The 26,471-nt window shown below is 43.6% G+C and overlaps 1 protein-coding gene across 1 annotated transcript in view; it reads right to left on the minus strand.

Annotated features, from left to right (window-relative positions):
* gpr143 (G protein-coupled receptor 143) overlaps positions 1-14,970 on the minus strand; it is an 82,042-nt gene extending 67,072 nt beyond the window's left edge. Inside the window, exon 1 of the mRNA XM_068033406.1 lies at positions 14,715-14,970. Within this exon, the coding sequence (XP_067889507.1) occupies positions 14,715-14,970 (256 nt within the window). The remainder of the gene's footprint in view (positions 1-14,714) is intronic.
* Positions 14,971-26,471: the final 11,501 nt, after the last annotated feature.

Raw genomic sequence — 26,471 nt, forward strand, 5'->3', positions numbered from 1 at the left:
CTGAGAAAACTTGGTTTGTAAACAACCCTTACTGGAAGTCACCTGTCATCAGATAAATACCCTAGCAGGGACTTTTGGACTTGGAGAAAATGTTTACAAAGAAGTGGCAGGCCAAGATTTATAGGGGTCAGGAGGCTTGACTCTTGAGATGTTGTTTTTGGTTTCGCTTTGGATAGTCAGTTGGTGTTTAGACAGTGTTCTGAAAGGAGTTTAAGAATCAACCTGTCAAGGACAAAACCCCAGCTCAACCTTTTTCCATCTCTTTGAAAAGCCGAACAGCATTTCCATCTCTTTGAAAAGCTCTTTGAAGCAAGTGTAAGAAATAGAGAAATTGATACTGCAACTCTCCTGCAAGGTCTGCCAGAAACCCAATGCCCGGAAAACCTGCCAAACTGATGTTCAACATTGCCAGAAAAAAAAAACTGTTCTCAAAAGATCCCTGACTACCATCTATGTGTACTTGGGACGCCAAACCAAAAAAGGGACAACTGACAGCTTTCCATATCTTCTCTTTTTTTTCTTCAAGAATTAGCAAGATCTTGGCCAAAGTATTCTTTTTTGTCTTTTTTTTGTAACAGACCTCTAAAGAAAAAATTCTCTTTTGGTTAACCGGGGTGTGTGCGTGTGCGCGTGAGAGGGAGAGGGAGGCTAAGTCTTCTTTTATAATAAACTGATAATTTTGTTGTTCATTACAGAAACCTGGTTGGTATATTTTATTCTGGGATAAAGAGTAGAGTCTATGATTGACCGTATCGGTAACTGGGTAAATATTTAAAGATATGTTGTGACCTGTAGAGAAGTGGAACTCGAAAAGACAGTCCATTCCTCCCACCTCGGTCATAACCACGTGTTGTTCTAATAAACTATCCTGAAAACATTCCATGAGCTCTTCATTTAGGCTACCTGTGCCCATCTGATTTTCCAGTCTATATGTAGATTAAGATCCCCCATGATTATCACCATACCTTTCTGACAAGCTCCCATTATTTCTTCCTTTACTCCCCATCCTCCAACGTGCTTACTGTTAGGGGCCTGTTACAACACTCCCACAAGTGATTTCTTGCCTTTATCATTTCTCAACATGACCCAAACTATTTCTACATCCTGGTTTCCTGAACTTAGGTCATTCCTCTCTATTGCACTAATACCATCAATTAGCAGAACCACCCCTCCACCTTTTCCTAGCTTCCTGTCCTTCCTAAATTTCATGTACCCTTCAATATTCAGGTCTCAATCTATGTCATCCCACAGCCATGTTTCTGTAATGGCTATCAGATCGTACTTATTTATTTCTATATGTGCTATCAGTTCAGCTGTTTTGTTTCGAATGCTATGTGCATTCAGATACAGAGCCTTTAGTTTTGTCCTTTTATTATTTTTGTAACCTCTAGCCTTATGTGATTTGCTCTTAGATTTGTACTCGCTGTCCCTTCCTGTCACAGGCCGTTTATCATTTCCCATATTAATACCTTTCTCTCTTGCCTTGTCTCTACTCTTTGATTTACCACATCTTCCCAAATTTGATCCCTTGCTCCCACCATTTAGTTTAAAACCCTCTCTACTTCCCCTGCTATGCAACTTGCTCGAACACCAGTCCCAGCATGGTTCAGGTGAAGACTGTCCCAACGGTACAGCCCACACTTTCCCCAGTACAGGTGCCAGTGCCCCATGAACCAGAACCCACTTTTACCACACCAGTCTTTGAGGCATGTATTCATTTCTCTAATCTTATTTGCTCTCTGCCAATTTGCACATGGCTCAGGTAATAATCCAGCGATCATTACCTTTGAGGTTATGCTTCTTAATGGTAGACAGTGGTGTTCCTCAAGGGTCACTGCTAGGACCACTGCTTTTTTGATAGATATAAATGGCTTGGATATTGGAATAGAGTAAAATTTCAAACTTTGCCAATGACACCAAACTTGGAGGATGTGTGGCAAACAGCAAGTAAGATACCAATCGACTGCAACAGGACATTGATAGGCTAACTGAATGGGCAGACATGTGGCAGATGGAATTTAATACTGACAAGCATGATGTGATGCATTCTGATAGAAGGGATTGGAAGATGGAATATAGACTAAATGGCACAGTTCCAAAAGAATGTACAGGGACAGAAGGACCTGGGGATTCATGTGCATCAATCGTTGAAGGTGGCAGGACATATTGAGAGTAGTTTGCAAAGTATATGGGATCTTCAGCTTCATAAATGGAGGTATTGGGTACAAAAGCAGGGAAGTTATGCTAAACCTGTATAAAGCTCTGGTTAGACCACAACTAGAGCTCTGCAACCATTTCTGGTGACCATACTTTAGGAAGCACGTGAGGCTCCTTGAGAGGGTGCACAGGAGATTTACCAAAATGTTTCAGGGATGAGAGATGAGAGATTTTAGCGACAAAAAGAAAAAGAGGTTTGCATTTATAAAGCACCTTTCACGACCACCACACATCTCAAAGCACTTTACAGCCAATAAAGTACTTTTTGAAGTGTATTGCAACTGTGACTACAAGATTAAGTTGGAGAAGCTAGAACTGTTCTCTTTGGAGCAAAAGGAGATTGAGGGGAGATTTGATAGAGGTGTACAAGATTATGACAAGTTTAGATAAGACAGAGAAAGATTAGTTGATGGTACAAGGACTAGGGGACACAGATTTAAGATTCTGGACAAGAGATGCAGGGGGAAATGCAAGAAAGAACTTTTTTAAAAAAAACACAGCGAGTGGTAATGACCTGACAGAGATGAAGAATGATTTCAAAAGGAAGTTGCATAGGCATTTGCAGGGCTACAGGGATGGAGCAGGGGAGTGGGGTTGAATGGATTGCTCTACAGAGCATGGCATGGACTTGATGGGACGACTGGCCTCTTTCTGTGCCATAATGACTATGTGTAAGAAGGTTGTGGCTTCCACTTCTGTTCCAGGGACTTGAGCACAAATTCAGGCTGGCACTTCAGTGCAGTACTGAAGGAGTGTTGCACTGTTAGAGGTACTTAAAACTGAGGCCCTGTCTGCCTGCTCAGGTGCCACAAAAGATCACACAATACTATTCTGAATAGCAGGGGAGTTCTTCCTGTGTCCTGGCTAACATGTATACCTCAACCAACACCTAAAACAGATTCTCTGGTTGCTTTATTTGCTTGCATTTCCTACATTATGACAGCGATTACACGTCATTGACTGAAGCGCTTTAGGTCATCCCGAGTTGTGACAGGCACTGAAGAAATGCAAGTCTTTTTTTCTCAAATCGCTGAAGTCTGCATTATGAAGATGGTCCCACAGCGAACAATGGATAATGACTTCCTTAGTGTTATGGACACTAAACAAATGCAAAATATGGAAAATGCTGGAAATCTGACAAATAACAAAGATGCTGGAAGTACTCAGCCGGTCAGGCAGCATCTGTGGAGAGAGAAACAGAGTGAACACCTCCCGTACTCAACACAGAGTTCAACAATTTCAAGTCAGAACCACTGCTCCCATTTTTTCCCTGACAGCAGGTGCTGGTTAGGATTCTGCTGTTGCCATGTACAGCTCCTCTCGATCCACCTTTTGTTTGTTTGGATGTTCCCTTACCACTCCCTTTTGTCATTTAATCACTCCTGCCTTCCACCCTATCAGAGACTTTCCCTTTTGTTCTTACCTACTCAACACCCCTTTTCCCTGCCTCTGTACTGGCTTTAAAACCGTTACATCTTTAACCTTTTCCAGTTCTGATGCAAGGTCATTGACCTGAAACGCTGGTGCTCTTTCTCCCTCCAAAAGGTGCTGCCTGGCCTGCAGAGTATTTCCAGCATTTTCTATATTTCTCCCAAGGAAATTATTTCCACTTTTACTTCACACCAGAAAAGGATGAGGAAGAAAAATAAAGAAATCCAGATCATTGTAGCACCACAGTGCTTTTCATGAGACCATCTGACTTCTGTGGCTGGTGGGGGGGGGGGGGGGCGGGAGTGGAAAATCAGAGCGCCAGTGAGCGCCAGGGAACTCGACGCCGGGATTGATGGGCCCAATCTTCCCAGTGGTGGGAAAGTTCCGTGGCAGCTCCTCCACTGCTTTGTGATGGGCCCCGACTTAGTATATTTAAATATTTGCATGAATTAAAATATAAACTGCAGCGATCTTACCTTCAGTTCCCGATCATCAACGCGACGAGCAGCCGACTCACGTGCCTTCACTTTCCCGTCCAGGGAAAGCTGGCACCACAAAGGTTGTCATAGAGTCATACAGCATAGAAACAGGCCCTTCGGCCCACCGCGTCCATGCCGACCATAATGCCTGTTGTGAAGGGGTGAACTCTGCACTTTGTATATTAGGGAAGGGGGAAAGGGGTGAACTCTGTACTTTGTTGAACTTTTAAAAATGGCACCACCGCCTGCTTTCGCATCAGTGATGCCGTGAACTGTGTTGTCAATGCCACCCCCGCCATGTGAATATGTAAAGTGGCCACCTGCAGAATCGCAGGGCCCGTGGGGGATTACCGCCATTTTCTGCACCCGCCGCCGGGAAGTGGGAAATTTTTGGCACCAGAAGCTGCCATGCTTCCCACATTCCAAGAACCAGGAAGTAGGCACATCACATGTGCAACACTCGCAAACTCTACTCCCAATTTCCATACCAGTTTGCTGGCAGTAGTGCCCAGGAGATCATGTGTTAATCTGGTGCCTCCTAACTCCTGTGCATGCAGCAGAGTCTCACATAATAACTCATATACAGCAAAACACCATCTACTCCGCCCTGAAACTGAACCTTATTTTTAAATGTAGAACATCACTACTTGCTGTACTTGTCTGAATTTATTGCTCTTCTCACTAACTGTCTTTATTACCCAAGAGATACTACCAGTCCATGGATGCAACAATACTGTACAATACAGACTAGAATTAGTGTCCTGGGATTATTATGTATGTCTGATCCTAGAAGCTCAGTAGGTATGGTAGCATAGTGCTTATGTCACTGGACAGAGACAGGAGTTCAAATCCCACCACACAACTGGGAATTTAATTCAGTTAATTAATGTGGAATAAAATGCTAGTATCAGTAATGATGACCATGAAGCTACTGGATTGTTGACAGGGTGATGTGATGTAATGTAATTCTGTCATTTATTTATGAACAGTGCTGGGCACCAGGAACAACAAACATGATTGTATAACAATGCTGTCAGGATGGTGTAAAAATTCATCTGATTCACCAATGTCTGTTAAGGAAAGAAATCTGCAGTCCTTACCTAGTCTGTCCCATGTGCGACTCCGGACCCACACCAATGCTGTTGGCCTTTAACTGCCCCCTGAAGTGGCCGAGCAAGCCACTCAGTTGTATTCAAGAATGTGATTAGAGATAGTCAATAAATGCTGGCCTTGCCTGTGACGCCCACATCCCAATAAAATTATCCACTTATAGTAATTAGATAGAAACTAATTTGAGTCCATTCTACAGTCAGGGCTCATAAATGCACAGCCTGCAGTATTCTGTATACAGGCTTGGACTGATAAGCAGCAGGTAACATTCGCGCCACACAAGTGCCGGGCAATGACCATCTCAAAGAGGAGAGAATCTAACCACCTCCCATTGATGTTCAATGGCATTACCATCACTGAATATCCCACTAGCAACAGCCTGGGGGTTACCATTGACCAGAAACTGAACTGGAGCAGCCACATAAATACTGTGGCAACAAAAGCAAGTCTCTGACTGGGAATTCTGCAACAAGTAACTCATCTCCTGTCTCCCCATTGCCTGTCCACCATCTACAAGGCACAAACCAGGAGTGTGATGGAACACTCTCCACTTGCCTAGATGGGTGCAGCTCCGACACTCAAGAAGCTCGACACCATCCAGCACAAAGCAGCCCTCTTGATTGGCACCCCATCTGCCACCTTCAACATTCACTCTTTTCACCACCAAAGCACAGTGGCAGCAGTGTGTACCATCTAGAAATTGCACTGCAGCAATGCATCAAGGCTCCTTCAACGGCACCTTCCAAACCCACGACCTCCACCACCTAGAAGGACAAGGGCAGCAGATACATGGGATCACCACCTACAAGTTTCCCTCCAAGCCATACACCATCCTGACTTGGAACTATATTGCCTTCACTGTTGCTGGGTCAAAATCCTGGAACTCCCTTCCTAACAACACTGTTGGTGTAAATACACCCCAAGGACTGCAGCAGTTCAAGGCAGCGGCTCAGCACCACCTTCTCAAGGGCAATCAGGGATGGGCAATAAATGCTGGCCTAGCTAGTAACACCCAGATCCCATGAATGAATAAAATTAAGTGATGCTGCTTTAACACTGCCTCAGCTTCAGTTTGCATTCTAGAAGATGGGTATCTATTAACCACCTCTCTCCATTTACGCAACTAAAACCGGCTTCCTTATCCCAAACATCAAACTCGCGGACCCAGTTTTTTTTCTTGTCAAGCTATAAGTGACTGGGAGTCTGTTCACAAAATGTTCGTTTCCTGGAATCTGAACTAAAACAGCACCAGTATAAATGTGACTGTGCAATAAATATCGAGCCAAGTGAAGATCAAGTAGATAAACATCATTACAATAGGTAGAATACTTTAGATCTTACTTTTGTTTTCCTACTATTTTAGCTTCAGTTAAATGTACTCAAACATCATGTAAGTAGCCTGATTGACATTGTAGACATTGATTTTTAAAAATTCTTTAATTTCAGAATAACCCAATGTTTGTTTGAAAGTTCACAATCAGTACCACAAAGCTATTGCAAAAGCATGTTTTGCCAGGATGATTAAATACAAAACTAAAAGTCTGCACTGCCCTTCTGTAAATCTCGGTGAGGCCTCATTTAGAATACTCTGTTTGATTTTGGTCCCCATCACACAATGGATAATGTGGGGCCTCTGGAAAAGGTTCAGAGAGGGATCATTACATTCATTGCTAGCTTAAAAGGGCCATGATAGGCTCAGAGAGCTAGGGCTTTATTTCTCGAAAAATGTAGAGTTTAAGGAGATTAGAATTATACAGCACAGGAGGCCATTTAACCCATTGTTTCAACTCTTTGAAAGTGTTATCCAGTTAGCCCCACCCCCCTGCTCTTTCTGCAGAGGGCTGCAAACTTTTCCATTCAACTATATATCCAATTCCCTTTTGAAAGTGTTACAATCAGGTGAGGAGGGGTCATAGGACTCCACTCTTTTCCCTCTCTTTGTTTGACCGCAACAGGTTTATTTCTTTTTGCAGTGGATATACTTGCCAATTCAATGAGTGTTTAACTGTTTAGATGCTGTTTCCTTAAGTTTAACAAAGAAAGGGGCTAGCTTTATTGTACTTAAACTGATAAGTAAAATAAAATATGCTCCAACTTAAACACACACACAAATCGTTACAGTGGGTAAGGATAGATTGGTCAAATTAGAGTCCAGAGAAATAAAAGAGGTATACAGTCTGTGGAAGTTGGTGACTGGGCTAGCTTCAGACTGAATTTGGTGGTTGTGCAACTTTCCTTTAGTGGTCCAGAGGCTTCCGGTTCGAGGATGTGGACGGTGATTTGGCGGTTCTCCAGGAGGCAGCAATGCAGCTGATTTCCTTCGAGGGGATCTCGGTCTGTCCTTTCCAGAAACTTCTCTACCCACTAGCACCATCCTCAGGCTTAAGTAATTAAGCACAGTGAGCAATGATCGGTGTCACCAGTTTAATATTCAAGTTTCAAGCCAGTAGATGAAAAAAACAAAATCATTCAACCTAGCACATTTTCATGACAAAGGTTACTATGGATCTACTTTCACCATCCATTCAGGCAGTGAATTCCAGACTATAACAAATTGTTGTGTAAAAATCATCCTTTAAGAGAAAAATAAAAGGATAAGATTTGGTCCACGTGGATGGACTATTTGAGTTGTATAGGTTGGGAGGGCTAGGAGATTCGAGTAGAGTGGCTACATTCATTCCTCTAATTAAATAAGTAAAAAAGGACAATGTAAAGCTTTAAAACAGTCAGTCAGTCAGTCAAGCCATTAGTTTCAAGGTCTGCAGGATGATCCATTAACCCAGAGACAATAGAAGCTTGTGATGAGACTGAAAAGCGATAAGAAGTGCCTAGGCATCATCTGTGCCTGGACATACATGAATCGTCAATATGATTGGCTGGGTACGTTGGGAAAGGGTGCATGGGAAAAAACATGATTGGATAAATTCCCCTACGTGGACGTTTGGGCTGATCAGTGTAGATGTTGAGAGCGCAAAAACATTGCAGAAAGTCCGTGGAACAGGAGTCAAAGTCCTACCCAAAGATCAATGGAGTAATGTAATTCTCAATTCCTTTTAAACTGCTGCTCTCAAATACTGTAATGTATTAAGTCTTACTTATATCAAATAAAAAAACCTGTTATCAATGCAACATCACCTCTGAACAGTGTGAAAGAATCCAAACAGAACTATAGTTAGACAGGTTGGGAAGGCTGGGGACAACTTGAGTGCAAACCATATAAAGAACTAAGTAAGATCTCAGGAGGCATTTCTTTTCACAGAAAGATCTTTACCCAAAGAACACTGCTGGTTCTTAAAGTGTGTGAATTTGCTGGATAAAAGTAGTTAGAATGCTCAGCGCAGAGACTGAGGGTAGAAAGAAGGGAAAATATCTCATGGAGAAACACAGGGTATGGCTAGGAGGTTCATAGGCAATGGGGATTTTAAAGAGCAGATGAGAGATTCAATGCAAAACACTTGAGCATTAATCTGTCCTGCATGCAGTTTTAAAAATTAACTGAAGAATGAAGACCAGCTGATTTCTGCTTTCTCCAGAGACCAGGCGTGCTGAGGTCAAAGGTTAGACAGTGACAATTGTAGAACACGGAGCTGTCTCAGCACAGAGCAGGAACTGAGCTTGCGATCATCTGTTTATATTGTAGTTATAGGATAGAAAAGGCCAGTTGGCTCAACAGGCTCACACCAGTGTTTATGCTCCAGACAATCCTCCTCCTTCTTCATTACCTTTATTCCTTATCCCTTTTTTTGGCCTCAGCTGGCATACTGTGCCCAATTCTGAGCCACACACTTTAAGAAGGATGTGAGGGCTTTAAAGAGGGTGCAGAAAAAATTTACGACAATGGTTCTGAGGATAAGGGACTTCAGTTACATGGATAGATTGGAGAGACTGGGATTGTTCTTTTTAAAGAGAAGGCCGAGAAGAGATTTGATAGAGATGTTCAACATCATGAGGGGTTTAGACAGAGAAGAAAGAAAGAAAGAAATTGTTCCCATCGGCAGAAAGGTCGAAAATCAGAAGCCACAGATTTAAGGTGATTGGCAAAAGAACCAAAAGGCAACATGAGGAAAAGATTTTTTTAAAATACATAGCAAATGATTAGGATCTGGAATGGACTGCCCGAGAGGGAGGTGAAGGCAAATTGATATGTGACTTTCAATAGGGAAATGAACAAGCACCTGAAGAGAAAAAGAAATACAGGGTTACGGGGAAAGGGTAGGGGAGTGGGACTAATTAAATTGTTCTTGCAGAGGGCCAGCATGGACTCAACAGACCGAATGGCCTCCTTGTGTGGTGCGGTAATGATTCTATGAGCTCCTGATTGGAGCCAACCCTTCCACAAATATAAAGTACTGGGGATATCTTGATCACTTTCAGGGCTGAAAGAGATATTTCCCAGAGTTTTTTTCCACCGTTAAATTGGTCTAGGGATTTTATTTATTTATTTATTTAAATTGCTCTTTTTTTTCGCCCCTACCTCGCCCAGAAGATTGCATGGCTGCTTGGTGAGGTGCAGGTGTTGCAGCATGATAGTATAGGATGGCTTGATGGACCAACTGGTCTTTTACTGTCCTTTGTTTTATGTTCACCATCAGTTTCCTTCCATTAGAGTCAATAGAATGAAAGAAGAACATCAGCTTTATTTACACTCATCCAAGAAGCCGTTTTCATTCCTGTACTCAGTGTGCACAGAAACGGGGGTATCTAAAGAACTACAGTAAGTGCTAATTCCAGTGCATCAAGAAAGAACAGTTATAATTCCTATATTAACAAGTGTATATATATTTATTGGCCAACATCTATTTTCTTCCCTGAACTCTTTGCAACTTAGCCAATCTTACTTAATAGCACAAGGTTTTTCTTAAAACTTTCATTTATCTTGTGCACAGTTGAAAATAGTCTTCGCCGTGTATAGTTTGTACTTATTTTTCATAATATAGCAATATTGAATTATAAACCAATATGCAGAGTTATGCATTGTGTTGTACATGCAGAAAAGGCTCTTTGCTGCATTTTAATCAACAGCCTTTGATGGCAACTCATCTAAATAAATCAAATTATCGCCAATGAGAAATTATTTTGAAGTAGATTTCATTTAAAGTCTTGATATTAAAAAAAATTTAAATTGAAAGCACTTGTAACTTGTGCTGTTTCACACGTACTTCTTGCATTGCCAAACATAAACCCTAATTAGTGTGCCAACCCAAAAATGTCCCATTTATTCCTACTCTCTGTTTCTGTCCATTAACTAACCTTCAGTCCATGCTAATATATTACCTTGAATCCCACGAGTCCTAATTTTGTGTAATAACCTTATTTTTGTGGCACCTTATCAAGTGCTTTTTGAAAATCCAAATACACGACATCCACTTGTTCCCCCTTATCCATCTACTAGTTACTCTCAAAAAATACAGATTTGTTAAACAAGCTTTCCTTTTCATAAATCCATGTTGGCTCTGCTTAATCACATTTTCTAAGTGCCCTGTTACCATGTCCCGAATAATAGATTCTAGCATTTGTCTACTACTGATGTTAGGCTAACTGGCCTATAGTTCCCAGTTCTCTCTCTTCCTCCTTTCTTGAATAGCAGGGTTATGTTTGCTACCTTCTAGTCCCTGGGAATTGTTCTGGAAGATCAAAACCAAAGCTTCCACTATCTCTGCAGCTACAGCTTTTAAAAACCCAGGGTACAGGACATGAGGACATCAGGTCCAGGGGATTTATCAATACTTAGTACTGGAGAAATTAATGGGACTATTTCTTTACTTATACTGATAGAACATAGAACATAGAACAGTACAGCACAGGCCCTTCGGCCCACGATGTTGTGCCGAACCTTTAACCTACTCTAGGATCAAACTACCTACATACCCTTCATACTACTATCATCCATGTACCTATCCAAGAGTCGCTTAAATGTCCCTAATGTATCTGCTTCTACTACCACCGCCGGCAGTGCATTCCACACACCCACCACTCTCTGTGTAAAGAACCTACCTCTGACATCTCCCTGAAACCTTCCTCCAATCACCTTAAAATTATGCCCCCTGGTGATAGCCCTTTCCACCCTGGGAAAAGGTCTCTGGCTATCCACTCTATCTATGCCTCTCATCATCTTGTACCCCTCTATCAAGTCACCTCTCATCCTTCTTCACTCCAATGAGAAAAGCCCTAGCTCCCTCAACCTTTCTTCGTAAGACATGCCCTCCAGTCCAGGCAGCATCCTGGTAAATCTCCTCTGCACCCTCTCTGAAGCTTCCACATCCTTCCTATAATGAGGCGACCAGAACTGAACACAATATTCCAAGTGTGGTCTAACCAGGGCTTTATAGAGCTGCAGCATAACCTCGCGGCTCTTAAACTCAATCCCCCTGTTAATGAAAGCCAACATACCATATGCCTTCTTAACAACCCTATCAACTTGGGTGGCAACTTTGAGGGATCTATGGACATGGACCCCAAGATCCCTCTGTTCCTCCACACTACCAAGAATCCTGTCTTTAAGCCTGTATTCTGCATTAAAATTCGACCTTCCAAAATGAATCACTTCACACTTTTCCAGGTTGAACTCCATCTGCCACTTCTCAGCCCATCTCTGCATCCTGTCAATGTCCCGTTGCAACCTACAACAGCCTTCCACACTATCCACAACTCCAGCAACCTTTGTGTCATCGGCAAACTTGCTAACCCAGCCTTCCACTTCCTCATCCAAGTCATTTATAAAAATCACAAAGAGCAGAGGTCCCAGAACAGATCCCTGCGGAACACCACTGGTCACCGAGCTCCAGGCTGAATACTTTCCATCTACTACCACCCTCTTCTTCTATGGGCCAGCCAATTCTGTATCCAGACAGCCAAATTTCCCTGTATCCCATGCCTCCTTACTTTCTGAATGAGCCTACCATGGGGAACCTTATCAAACGCCTTGCTAAAATCCATATACACCACATCCACTGCTCTTCCTTCATCAACGTGTTTTGTCACATCTTCAAAGAATTCAATAAGGCTTGTGAGGTATGACCTGCCCCTCACAAAGCCATGCTGACTGTCTCTAATCAAACCATGCTTTTCCAAATAATCATAAATCCTGTCTCTCAGAATCCTCTCCAATAATTTGCCCACTACCGACGTAAGACTGACTGGTCTATAATTCCCAGGGTTATCCCTATTCCCTTTCTTGAACAAGGGAATAACATTTGCCACCCTCCAATCATCTGGTACTACTCCAGTGGACAGTGAGGACGCAAAGATCATCGCTAAAGGCGCGGCAATCTCTTCCCTCGCTTCCCGTAATATCCTTGGGTATATCCCGTCTGGCCCCGGGGACTTATCTGTCCTCATGTCTTTCAAAATTTCCAGCACATCCTCCCTCTTAACATCAACCTATTCGAGCATATCAGCCTGTTTCACGCTGTCCTCACAAACGACCAGGTCCCTCTCACTAGTGAATACTGAAGCAAAGTATTCATTTAGGACCTCTCCTACCTCCTCCGACTCCAGGCACAAGTTCCCTCCACTATCCCTGATCGGCCCTACCCTCACTCTGGCCATCCTCTTGTTCCTCACATAAGCGTAGAACGCCTTGGGATTTTCCCTAATCCTACCCGCCAAGATTTTTTCATGTCCCCTTCTAGCTCTCCTAAGTCCATTCTTCAGCTCCTCATTCTCGCTCAATCCTTGATTCCCAATTATTTCCAGAATGCTTTTTGTGTCTTCTACGTGAAGACAGATACAAAGTAATAGTTTAATGTCTCTTATTTTCTTATACCCTATTATAATTTCACCTACCTCTACTGGGCCCACATTTACTTTCACTAATAATGATGGTTTGTGCTGCATTCCTGACTATGGCTTCCAACTCTGGTTGAATATACTCCAGGAGTTACATCACAACACTTGGCTCACTACTCTGCCCTTTGGCTCTCACCATTGGTCATCCAAAATATCAATCCTCATGATGCATCATCTTTTCACACCCATTAGGAAGTAAAAAGAGTCAATTATTCAATTGGATGATTCTTGACCATCAGTCAAACAGCCTTTTTCTTTCCCTACCCCCATCTCTAATAGTTCTATAAATAATAAACAAAGTTGTCAAAGAAAGTGAAAAAAATTAATTTTATTCATGCTATAACTTTTTCCCCTGGATTGCTCACAGCAGTGTCCTGGAGATATTTTTTTAATTCTGGAGACTCAAGACCAATCCTAGAGGGTTGACAACTGACATCAGGCGGGGAGGGGTGGAGGGGTGAAGCTGATGAAGAGGGGGGGGGAAAGCTGATGAAGAGGGGGGGGGGGAAAGCTGATGAAGAGGGGGGGGGGGAAAGCTGATGAAGAGGGGGGGGGGGAAAGCTGATGAAGAGGGGGGGGGGGAAAGCTGATGAAGAGGGGGGGGGGGAAAGCTGATGAAGAGGGGGGGGGGGAAAGCTGATGAAGAGGGGGGGGGGGAAAGCTGATGAAGAGGGGGGGGGGGAAAGCTGATGAAGAGGGGGGGGGGGGAAAGCTGATGAAGAGGGGGGGGGGAAAGCTGATGAAGAGGGGGGGGGGAAAGCTGATGAAGAGGGGGGGGGGAAAGCTGATGAAGAGGGGGGGGGAAAGCTGATGAAGAGGGGGGGGGAAAGCTGATGAAGAGGGGGGGGGGAAGCTGATGAAGAGGGGGGGGGGAAAGCTGATGAAGAGGGGGGGGGGAAAGCTGATGAAGAGGGGGGGGGGAAAGCTGATGAAGAGGGGGGGGGGAAAGCTGATGAAGAGGGGGGGGGGAAAGCTGATGAAGAGGGGGGGGGGGAAAGCTGATGAAGAGGGGGGGGGGGGAAAGCTGATGAAGAGGGGGGGGGGGAAAGCTGATGAAGAGGGGGGGGGGGAAAGCTGATGAAGAGGGGGGGGGGGAAAGCTGATGAAGAGGGGGGGGGGGAAAGCTGATGAAGAGGGGGGGGGGAAAGCTGATGAAGAGGGGGGGGGGAAAGCTGATGAAGAGGGGGGGGGGGGAAAGCTGATGAAGAGGGGGGGGGGGAAAGCTGATGAAGAGGGGGGGGGGGAAAGCTGATGAAGAGGGGGGGGGGGAAAGCTGATGAAGAGGGGGGGGGGGAAAGCTGATGAAGAGGGGGGGGGGGAAAGCTGATGAAGAGGGGGGGGGGGAAAGCTGATGAAGAGGGGGGGGGGGGGGGGGGAAGAGAAATTTCCTTCCACCCTGCACATCCCCCTCTCCAAGTTAAAATCTACCCCATACTCTCCATAAGATACCATCTGGCCTGCCGAGTCTTTGCAGCATTTATTTTATTCCAGATTTCCAGCAGCTGCAGCATTTTGTTTTTTGTACAACCCGACCCCAATTGTTGAAGGCATTTTACATAACTCACTGCCTGAACATTACGAAATGCGCAGCAATACATTCATACAACTCGGAATACACTACTGTGGTCATTAGGCAATAATATAAATATAATACTTCATTCAACAATTAAAAAGTGTTGTGTCACCTACCTATGCAGCCTAGAATATCACAGATACTGATAATGAGCAGGATCCTAGAGGATGCTGAAGGATTATGCAGCGGATCCTGGCTGAATCTGCAGTAGCCAAGTCTCTTTGGTAAGACCTGGACGAGAGTACCAATGAGACTCAGACTGGCGCTAACGATACAGATGGCGTTAAAGAAGACAGACTGGAAACCCAGCACAAAATCGGTAGCTGCATCCCGAGTGGGACAACAAAACGTTTCTAAACGGGGAGAAGCCATAGCTGAAGACTAGCAGCGAGAGAGAGAGAGAGATTTTGAACCACTTCACTCCTGGGATCACGGGATGAGGATCATGTGCGTTCACTCAAATCTCATCACCGCCTTCACTCGCCCTGAAACCTTCCCTTTTAATTCATTGAATGTAAGAATCATTAGATCTTTTTTAAAAATCGCAGTCCTGAGACACCCTTGTGGGCCGGAGGAAAGGGCTACTTTTTTTAAATCATATGTCATTCCTTACGGTCAAAGCGAAGGGGAGTTTTCCAGCCACTGGACAGTGGGCAAGAAACCTGGGATCTCAATAAAAGCAAAATACTGCGGATGCTGGAAATCTGAAATAAAAACAAGAAATGCTGGAACCACTCAGCGGGTCTGGCAGCATCTGTGAAAAGAGAAGCAGAGTTAACGTTTCGGGTCAGTGACCCGAAACGTTAACTCTGCTTCTCTTTTCACAGATGCTGCCAGACCCGCTGAGTGGTTCCAGCATTTCTTGTTTTTATATCTGGGATCTCAATAGTCAGGACACTAGTCATGGAGTAGGGTGTCAGAGAGTGTCATTCACCGTTTAGCATTCTAGTTTGTTTTCTATAATCATTTAAATTAACGAAAAGGTTCAAAAAAATACATTGAAACACCCAGATGCTGAAATATTTAAAAGTTTACAATGGGAGAAATATCTGCTTGACTCATGTCTCTTCTGCATTGTGGGATCTCAAATTACTTTTTTTTAATGCGAAGAATCCCTATTATTGTTTCAGCAAACTATCTGTAGTTCTGATAATTTGAATGAAAATGGACAAAGGAATAATTTCCTTAGAAAACAAAATATGGATAGTGCCATCAATGAGGCAGTGGGGAATTTTGAAGGTTGGAATGTTCCAAACTTTTAACCGGGGGCAATGTGATTCTTACACATGAATGCCAAGCTAAAGGTTAACAGAGGTCTTGTGCCTAATCACAAGTTTATTAAGTAAATATGTTACTACAATCTACCAAGAAGATCACAAAAGCTGCAAAATGAGAATGCTTCTTCAGTAGGTTACCCAAGAAGTAAAATGTTCCTCTGAACTTTGTTTAATGGAAAATGCAAACTTAAGAGATGATGCTTGTGCCAAGCTTCATGTTTTGCTCACAAAACTTGTGACTAGAAATAATGGCATTTAATCCTTTCATTACGAGCAATGATCCAGTTACAAATGATAGAATGCTGCATGTGAGCCAAAGAAAAGTTTGCTAATGATGCTTTATTAGCCGAGGTATAGAATACAAGAGCAGGGAAGTTATGCTGGAACTGTATAACTCATTGGTTTGGCCACAACTTGAGTACTATGTGCAGTTCTGGTCATCTCATTACAGAAAGGATGTAATTGCACTAGACAGGGTACAGAGGAGATTTACGAGGACGTTGCCAGGATTGGAAAAATGCAGCTACGAGGAAAGATTAGATAGGCTGTGGGGGCGGGGGCGGGGGCGGGGGAGATCTGATTGAAATGTACAAAATTTTGAGGGGCCTGGATAGAGTGGAGGTGAAGGGTCTATTCACTTTAGCAGAGAGGTCAGTGACGAAGGGGGCATAGATTTAAAGTGATTGGTAGAAAAATTAGAGGGGAGATGAGGAAAAACTTGTTCACCCAGACTGCACTGCCTGAAAGGGTGGTTGAGGCAGAGACCCTCAACTCATTTAAAAGGGTTCTGGATATGTACCTCAAATGCTGTAATCTGCAGGGCTACGGACCTAATGCTGGAAGGTGGGATTAGAATTGGTGGATCGTTTTTCAGCCGGCACTGACTCGATGGGCCAAGTGGCCTCTTCCTGTGCCTTAAACTTTCTATGATTCTATTCTGTGTGATACTGCAGTGTAAGTGTCGGACTATCTGACACCACTTGGGTTTGACATCATATGGAGAAATACTGAGCAGCTTCTCACTACATTAATAATTTTTTATGCAGGTTGAATAAGATAATAAGTCCTGATTATATTGCCTCTCCTGTTCACCCATCCCAAGCGGTCATTCTTCATGTGTGAATTTGAAATGTGAATGTTGGTAGAGTATTGACCACTGACACCAAATTTAATACAGTCCCGCACCAACAACCACACATTTTCTACTAAGGGTCAGAGGATTTTCCCTTCTGTATTATGGGATGCTGACCCTGAAACATAATGCTCTCACTGCTGCTCTGGCTGTGATGAGCTCATCAGCACATTATCAGGGATCAAAGTTTGGTGACAGCATCATCTTCATGAGAAGTATTCACCAAAAGGTATAATTTGCCTTGAAATTATACGGTGGGTTAGTAGTGTGCAGATACTTAGTGCTTTCATCTGAAATTCCTGCTTTTGCTACTTTAATGGAGATATTAACACATTTGAAATAAATAAATTAAATCCGAGGTGGGAATTTAATGTCAGGACCTGATGAATTTTTCCCGCTCTGTTTCCCAGCTCCAGCCAGTCAGATTGAGAGGTTAGCTGGCTGTGGAGCAGACAGCTCTGTGGCTATAGGTGGCAGCCAGAGATGTGACATGGGGACAGAGTCTGCCATTGAGATGACAATCAGTCACCGGACAGTGGGGAGGGGTTAAGACATTCTGAAGTGGGAGTCTTCCCTCAGAATAGATGCGGACATCAGGGGAGGAGGTTTGACATCAGGGAAAAGGGGTGGCCGACCAGCATAAAACATAAACTGAAGGTAAAATGTGAGGCTGGCAGCCTCATTACAATATTTAAATTCAGGTCCTGTCTCTGATAAGCATGTTAGTTGCCTGCCCCTGAACTCACCTCTGTTAAAATGGGGTCAGGTTTCAGTTGTCTTTTTTTAACCCATTCCTTTCTCCTCGCCCCTGCTCCCACCCATCTTGAGGGTTAAAATTCTTTCCAAAGGCCGGAATTTTATGACCACCCCCCCAAACATCAGGTTGGTGGCGGGCGGGGGGAGGTGGTGGTGGTGGATGGTGTAAAATGGAGTGGGAAGCTCAGGGGACCCTTCCCTATCCGCTCCTGCCTCTTATCCAATTTTTCGCGGGGCAGTGAAAACCAGCCCACCCACTCCAGACCAATCAAGGCCCTTAAGTGGCCAGTTAACGACCACTGAAGGGTCTCTGCCCACCGCTACAGGGGTTTTACCCTTGGCCGGATGGGTGGCTCAGGCTTGAGAAAAGCCGGCTGACAAAAGCGGGCGGTTTTCTGACGCCCTGGGGAGGGACGACCTCATGATTAGGCACCCTGTGCCCGATGGAGGGCCGCCCCCGATACCCCAACCACCCCCAACACACCCCCCATCCCCATTCGACCCTCTTTGCATCACTGGGGCCTGACCAATCACCCCGGTGAGGGCTCAAAAACTTACCTTTTCTAGGAACCATCTTTTCTCTTCTTCTTGAAGCTGGGTTGCAGTCCCAGCAGTGGCCACCACTCCCGGTGGCGCTGCTGGGACTAAGAGCTGCCGGCCCGCTGATTGGCCGGCAGCTCCATTAGGCGGGACTTCCTGCCTTAATGAGGTGGAAGTCTTGCCTCAGACCAATTAAGGGACTGGGGACCTTAAAATGCGATCCAGATCCCAAGGCCAGGCGGAAATGGGATCGCCACCTACTTATCAGTCGGTGGACGGCTCCCCTCCGACAAAAGTAAAATTCCGGCCAATATCTCTGATTATCCCACAGGATAATTTAAAAGTCACCGGGAAGTAAGTTGCTTTGAAATACATTGCTGAATAAAATGGTGGATAGTTCTGTCTCTTTCTCAACAACATATGTGCCGAGCACCTTTTCATGAAGACAGTATCCCTTTAAGAGTGTAACAATACATTAAAGAACAAAGAACAAAGAAAATTACAGCACAGGAACAGGCCCTTCGGCCCTCCAAGCCTGCGCCGATCCAGATCCTCTATCTAAACCTGTCGCCTATTTTCTAAGGGTCTGTATCTCTTTGCTTCCTGCCCATTCATGTATCTGTCTAGATACATCTTAAAAGACGCTATCGTGCCCGCGTCTACCACCTCCGCTGGCAACGCGTTCCAGGCACCCACCACCCTCTGCGTAAAGAACTTTCCACGCATATCCCCCCTAAACTTTTCCCCTCTCACTTTGAACTCGTGACCCCTAGTAATTGAATCCCCCACTTTGGGAAAAAGCTTCTTGCTATCCACCCTGTCTATACCTCTCATGATTTTGTACACCTCAATCAGGTCCCCCCTCAACCTCCGTCTTTCGAATGAAAATAATCCTAATCCACTCAACCTCTCTTCATAGCTAGCGCCCTCCATACCAGGCAACATCCTGGTGAACCTCCTCTGCACCCTCTCCAAAGCATCTACATAAAATGAGAAGCCATCTCTTCCAGCAGATGTGATTCATAAACTATTTCAAGAGTGAACCGTTTGAAGAATTTTACTATTAATTATTCATTGTGTTGGCAATGAGAACAATAAGATTATGTAGCTGCAAAGCATGAAACAGAATTGCCGATGGGCCTCAGAAACCATGTGATGAACTCAGAAATTCGTTCTTCAAGCAATCATCCTTGTGCTGAAGTCCACACAGAAAACATTTACAGGAAATGACCATGTCCTCATATAGGATTATCAGATTAGGATAAAAGAAATACTTGCAATTATATTTTAGAATATAATCCAAATATTCACAAAAGATAACATGGTCAGAGCTATTTCATATATTCAGATCATACAATTATTAAGAAAATGTCTTGCATATCTATGCTTCATGCATTATTTTATAATTTTACAGTTAGATTTAACTTGTAATGGGAGAATGGATGCACCGAAAGCTTTCGAAATCCAGTGTTCAATATGAAAATTCATGCCATAAAATCAATAGATAAAATTTAACTGTTAAAAATGTAGTATTACTTACTTTTATACGAACATACGAATTAGGAGCAGGAGTAGGCCACTCGGCCCTTCAAGCCTGCTTCACCATTCAATAGGTTCATGGCTTGAACTGATCACTCTACATTTCCACCTACCCCTGATAACCTTCCACCCCTGTTTTTTTTTTACATTTTGTAGCTGGCTGTTACAAATTAAATAATTGCACTTCACTCATCTCCCCTCTTCCCCTCATGGCCACTATGACGGCAACCCTACCGTTGCTATTCATGTGTGAGCCAAGACAGCAAACTCTTCAAGCATGAAAGGCATCAGATTCAAGTTCAATCCCATCCTCATTCATGGCCTCCCACCTCCGGCCACACACACACACACAGGATGACAGTAACCATAACAAAAAAAGTCTCTTGATTTTTCGCTAATCTATAGGCACTGTAGTCAATTGCAATGCCCTGTCTGCTACCTCAGCCACCCAATGCTAACTCAGCACAGACAAGGAATCATATAGGCACACACTTTGTAATTTTTTTTTATATTCGCTCATGGAATATGAGCAAGATACAAAAAATCTCCCAGAATTAGAGATCCAAGCGACTAGTGAGAAAGAAGAATTGAAGGAAATTAGTATTATTAGTAAGAAGATTGTATTGGAGAAATTAATGGGCTGAAGGTTGATAAGTCCCCTGGACCTGATATTCTACATCCCAGAGTGTTGAAAGAGGTAGCTATGGAGATAGTGGATGCATTGGTGATCACCTTCCAAAATATTATAGAGTCTGGAGCGGTTCCTACAGATTGGAAAGTAGCAAATGTCACCCCACTATTTAAGAAGGGAGAAAGAGAGAAAACAGGGAACTACAGACCTGTTAGCCTTACATCAGTAGTAGGGAAAATGCTAGAATCTATTCTAAAGGATGTGATAAATGGACACTTGGATAATAATGATCTGATTGGGCATAGTCAACATGGATTTATGAATGGGAAATTATGTTTGACAAATCTGTTGGAGATTTTTGAGGATGTAACTAACAAAATTGATAAAGGCGAGTCGGTGGACATAGTATAGTTGGATTTTCAGAATGCTTTTGATGAAGTCTCCCACAAGAGGTTGGTTAGCAAAATTAAAACAACATGGGATAGAAGGTAATTAACTGGCACGGGTTAAGGATTGGTTAACAGGCAGAAAACAGAGAGTAGGAATAAATGGGAATTCTCGCGTTGGCAGGCTGTGAATAGTGGGGAACCACATGGATCCATATGTGGGCCCCAGCTGTTCACAATATATATCAATGATTTGGATGTGGGGACCAAATGTAATATTTCCAAGTTCGCAGATAATACAAAACTAAGTGGGAATGTGTGTTGTGAGGAAGATGCAAAGCGGCTTCAAGGGGATTTGGACACTTAGTGAATGGGCAAGAACATGGCAGATGGAATATAATGTGGAAAAATGTGAGATTATCCACTTTGGTAGGAGGAACAGATGTGCAGAGTATTTCTTAAATGGTAAGAGATTAGAAAGTGTAAATGTACAAAGGGACCTAGGTGTCCTCGTCAATAAGTCCTGAAAGCTAACATGCAGATGTAGCAAGCAGTTAGGAAAGCTAATGGTGTGTAAGCCTTTATCGCAAGAGGATTTGAGAATTGGAGTAGCGAAGTCTTGCTTCAGTTGTATAGAACCTTGGATAGACCACACCTGGAGTACTGTGTGCAGTTTTGGTCCCCTTAGCTTAGGAAGGATATTATTGCCATAGAGGGAGTGCAACGAAGGTTCACCAGATTTGTTCCCAGGATGGTGGGATTGTCCTATGAAGAGAGATTGGGGAAACTGGGCCTGTATTCTCTAGAGTTTCAAAGAATGAAAGGTCATAGAGAGATACAGCACCAAAACAGGCCCTTCAGCCCACCGAGTTTGTGCTGACCATTAATCACCCACTTATACTAATCCTACATTAATCCCATTTTCCCTCTCACATCCCCATCTTCCCTCAATTCTCCTACCACCTACGTACACTACGAGCAATTTTGACAATGGACAATTTACCTATCAACCCACAAGTCTGTGGCATGTGGGAGGAAACCAGAGCACCCAAAGGAAACTCACACGGTCACAGGGAGAACTTGCAAACTCCGCACAGACAGTACCCAGAACCGAACCCAGGTCGCTGGAGCTGTGAGGCTGCGGTGCTAACCACTGTGCCACATGTAGGTGATCTCATTGAAACCTACAAAATACTTCAAGGGTTAGACAGGATAGATGCAGGTAAGATGTTTCCCCTGGTTGGGGAGTCTAGAACCACAGTGCTGTTAGAGAGGGAGTTTCAGGATTTTGACCCAGCAATGATGAAGGAATGGCGATATATTTCCAAATCAGGATAGTGTGGACTTGGAGGGGAACTTGCAGGTGGTGGTGTTCCCAAATGCCTGCTGCCCTTATTGTTCTAGATGATAAGAGGTCATGGGTTTGGAAAGCGCCATCGAAGTAACCTTGGCAAGTTGCTGCAGTGTATTCTGTATATGGTGCACACTGCTGTCTGTGCACCTGTGGTGGAGATATTGAATGTTTAAGGCGGTGGATAGGGTCCTGATCAAGCAGGCTGCTTCGTTCTGGATGGTGTTGAGCTTCTTGAGTGTTGTTGGAGCTGCACCCATCCAGGCAAGTGGAGAGTATTCCATCACACTCCTGACTTGTGCCTTGTAGATGGTTGACAGGCTTTGGAGATTCAGGAGGTGAGTTACTCATAAAGTAAAAACTTCAGCACAATTACAATCTCAACAGATTGCTAACATAGGATGCAGGATTCCTAGCCTCTGACTTGCTCTTCTATCCACGGTAGTTATATGACTGGTCCAGTTAAGTTTCTGGTCAATGGCAACCTGCAGGCTGTTGATGGTGGGGATCTGCCAATGGTAATGCCGTTGAACATCAAGGGAGATGGTTTGATTAACTCTTGTTGGAGATGGTCATTGCCTGGCACTTGTGTGATGCAAATGTTACTTGCCACTTATTAGCTCAAGCCTGAATGTTGTCTGGGTCTTGCTGTATGTGGGCACGGACTGCTTCAGTATCTGAGGAGGTGTGAATAGTACTGAACATTGTGTAATCATCAGTGAACATCTCCATTTCTCACCTTATGTTGGAGGGGAAACAACTTCTGCATGTCTAACCTGTCAAGCCCTTTTAGAATCATGTATGTTTCAATAAGGTCACCTCTCATTCTTCTAAATTGCAGAAAGTATAGATCCTATTTACTCAGCCTCTCATCATAGGACAACCCTCTCATCCCAGGAACCAATCACTGTACCGCCTCCAATGCAAGTATGTCCTTCCACAGCTATGGAGGCCAAAACTGCACACAGTACTCCAGGCACGGTCTTACCAAAGCCCTGTACAATTGCAGCAAGACCTCCATGTTCTTGTACTCCAATCCCCTTGCAATAAAAGCCAATATGCCATTTGCCTTCCTAATTGCTTGCTGTACCTGCATGCTAACTTTCTGTGTTCCTTATATAGGTACACCCAAGTCTCTCTGAACATCAACATTTAGAAGTTTCATGCCTTTTTAAAAAAAATCTGTTTTTCTATTCTTACTACTAAATTGAATAACCTCACATTTCCCCACATTATACTCCATCTGCCACCTCGTTGCTCACTCACTTAACCTGTCTATGTTTCATTGTAGCCCCTTTGTGCCCGCCTCACAGCTTACATTCCCATCTAGCTTTGTATCATCAGCAAACTTGGATACATTACTCTTGGTCTCTTCAGCTAAATTGGTAATACAGATTGTAAATAGTTGAAGCTCCAGCACTGATACTTGTGGCACTCCACTAGTTACAGCCTGCCAACTTGAAAATGCCCTATTTATCCCTACTGTCTGCTTCCTGCCAATTAACCAGTGCTTCAACCATGCTGATATATTACCCCAACTCTATGAGCCCTTATGTTGCTTATTAACCTTTTGGAAATCCAAGTATACTATAGCTGTACTATGTCTACTGGCTCCTACTAATTATATCCTCAAAAAACTCGAATAAACTAATCAATCATGATTTCCTTTTTGCAAAACTGCGTTGAATCTGTCTGATCATACTATGATTCTCTAAGTGCATGACTTCCTCAATAATAGATTCCAGCATTTTCCCATGACTGATGTCAGGCTAACTGGCCTGTAGTCCTCTGTTTTCTCTCTCCCTCCTTTCTGGAATAGTTGTGTTACATTTGCTAACTTTAAATCTGCTGGGATCATTCTAGAATCTAGGGAATTTGGAAAATCATAACTAGTGCACCTACTATCTCTGAAGCTACTTCTCTTAAAACCCTAGGATGTGGGCCATCAGGTCTTCGGGATTTGTCAGCTTTTAGTCCTTTAACTTTCTCTAACACTTTTTCTCTGCTGATATTAATTACTTTAAGTTTCTTTTATTAGCCCCTTGGTTACCTTTTACTTCTGGTATGTAATTTATGTCTTATACTGTGAAGATAGACATAATATTTTTTCAACATCTCCGCCATTTCCTCATTCCCTATGACAATTTCTTCTGTCTTTGTCTCTAAGCGACCAATGTTTACTTTAGCTATTCTCCTTTTTATATATTTATAAAAGCTTTTTCTTCCTGGCTAGTTTACTCTCATTCTAAATTTTCCCTTTTTATCAACTTTTTGGTCGCCCTTTGCTGCTTTCCAAAACGTTCCCAATCCTCAGACAATATTATAAGCCTCTTCTTGTAATCTAATACTATCCTTAATTTCCCTAGTAAGCTGCAGATGGATCCTTCTCACTGAGTTTTTTTTTAATGGAATGTATTTTTGTTGAACATTTTGAATCATTTCTTTAAATGTTTCCCGCTGTTTATTTACAACCATACCTTTTAGGCTATTTATCCAATTGACCTTAACCAGCTGTCCCCTCTTACCTATATAATTGACTTTGCTTTTGTTTAAGATTTTTGTTTTGGAAGTATGTCATTCTCAAACCTAATATGGAATTCAATTGTATTATGATCAGTTTTTCCCAGAGGATTTTTTAATATGAGATTGCTAATTAACTCTGCCTCATTACACAATACTAGATCTAAAATAGGTTTGTCCCTAGTTGGTTCCACAACGTATTGTCCTAGGTAGCTGATGCAAAAGCATTCTACAGTCAACTTCCATACTGCCGTTGCCCATTTGATTTGTTCAGTCAATATGAAGATTAAATTCCCCCACGATTATTCCATTGCCTTTGCTACAAGCTGCAATTATTTCTTGCTTAATGCTTTGTCTAACGGTATAACTGCTATTAGGAGACCTATAAACTACTGCCATCAGCATTTTCTGATCCTTGTTATTCCTAATTACAACCCATACTGATTCTACTTCCTGATTTTCTGAGCCAAAATCCTTTTTACTGTCCCTATGTCATCCTTTACTATCAGCATTACTCCTCCTCCTTTTCCATTCAGTCTGTCTTTTTGAAAAGTTGGGTTGAATTTTGTTCTGGTGACGGGGGGTCCCAGTGGTGGGCCAGAAGGTGGAGGGAGACACCACCTCAACCCTCCGTCAGACCCCGTTGCAATTCCAAGGCGGGTGCCTGCTGTCGAGAACTCAGTCTGTTTAAGGGATGAGTTCGTGCCCCCAAGAGCTGCTGGCAAATTGGAGGGCTCATAGCTCTGTAGTAGTGGCAGCGGTACTGGGAGCTGTGGTGACTGCTGGTACTGCAGGAGGCCCTGCAGTACCAAAGATTGGAGAAGACCCCGGGAGAGGTGAGTGGCATCAGGGTCGCCGGGGCCATTTAAGCAGGCCCCAGTGACTGGATGGGGGGTGGAGTTGGTGAGTGTGGGGGTGTTTTCCCAGGGGTGGGGGTGGCAATTGCTGGCAGTGGGAGGGTCTTCTGGAGGCCCTGGATTGCCTGAAAGGAGATACCCACCCCACCCCACAATCCCACTAGGAGGCCTTCAGATGTTACCGAGTGGCATTTCCCCATGACGGTGGGCCCTTCTGCCTTCTATTAAATTTAGGTGGAAGTGGGAAGAGCCCCTTAAGTGGCTATTAATTGTCCACTTTAGAGTCTCAATTGGCCGAGGGCAGGAAGGCTGTTCTCCGCTCCAGACTAAATTGGAAGCTGTCGGGAAGGCGATGGGCACTCCCCCCCACCCCCCCCCCCCCACCCCCTTCCCTGTTGCATTCCGATGCAATTTTATGGTCCACTGCACCTCCCTTCCCATCTCTAGGGAGGCCCATAAAATTCAGCCCAATATGGACCCTGGAATATTTATTTCCCAACCTTGGTTATCTTGTACATATGTCTCTGAAAGTGATTATATCAAACCCATTTATCTCTATTCGTGCTGCTAATTCATCTATCTTATTGTGAATGCTTCCTGCATTCAGATAAAGAGCCTTTAATTTTATTTTTTACTTTATTTTATTCTTTGCACGGACCGTATTCATGGATGCACTAATTGCCATTAAACTCTCTGTCCCTTCTTGTCCCACTCTGCTTGTCTTTGCCCAAACTGCTACACTGCTTTATTGCTGTGACTTTTCTCTTTAGATTTCCAAGTCTCCCTTCACCTGAATCCCATTGATTCCAGTTTTGCTAGGGCTCCTTGATGCCACACTCAGTCAAATGCTGTCTTGATGTCAAGGGCAGTCACTCTCATCTCAC

Source organism: Heterodontus francisci, chromosome 6, assembly GCF_036365525.1.
Source record: "Heterodontus francisci isolate sHetFra1 chromosome 6, sHetFra1.hap1, whole genome shotgun sequence".
NCBI lineage: Eukaryota > Metazoa > Chordata > Chondrichthyes > Heterodontiformes > Heterodontidae > Heterodontus > Heterodontus francisci.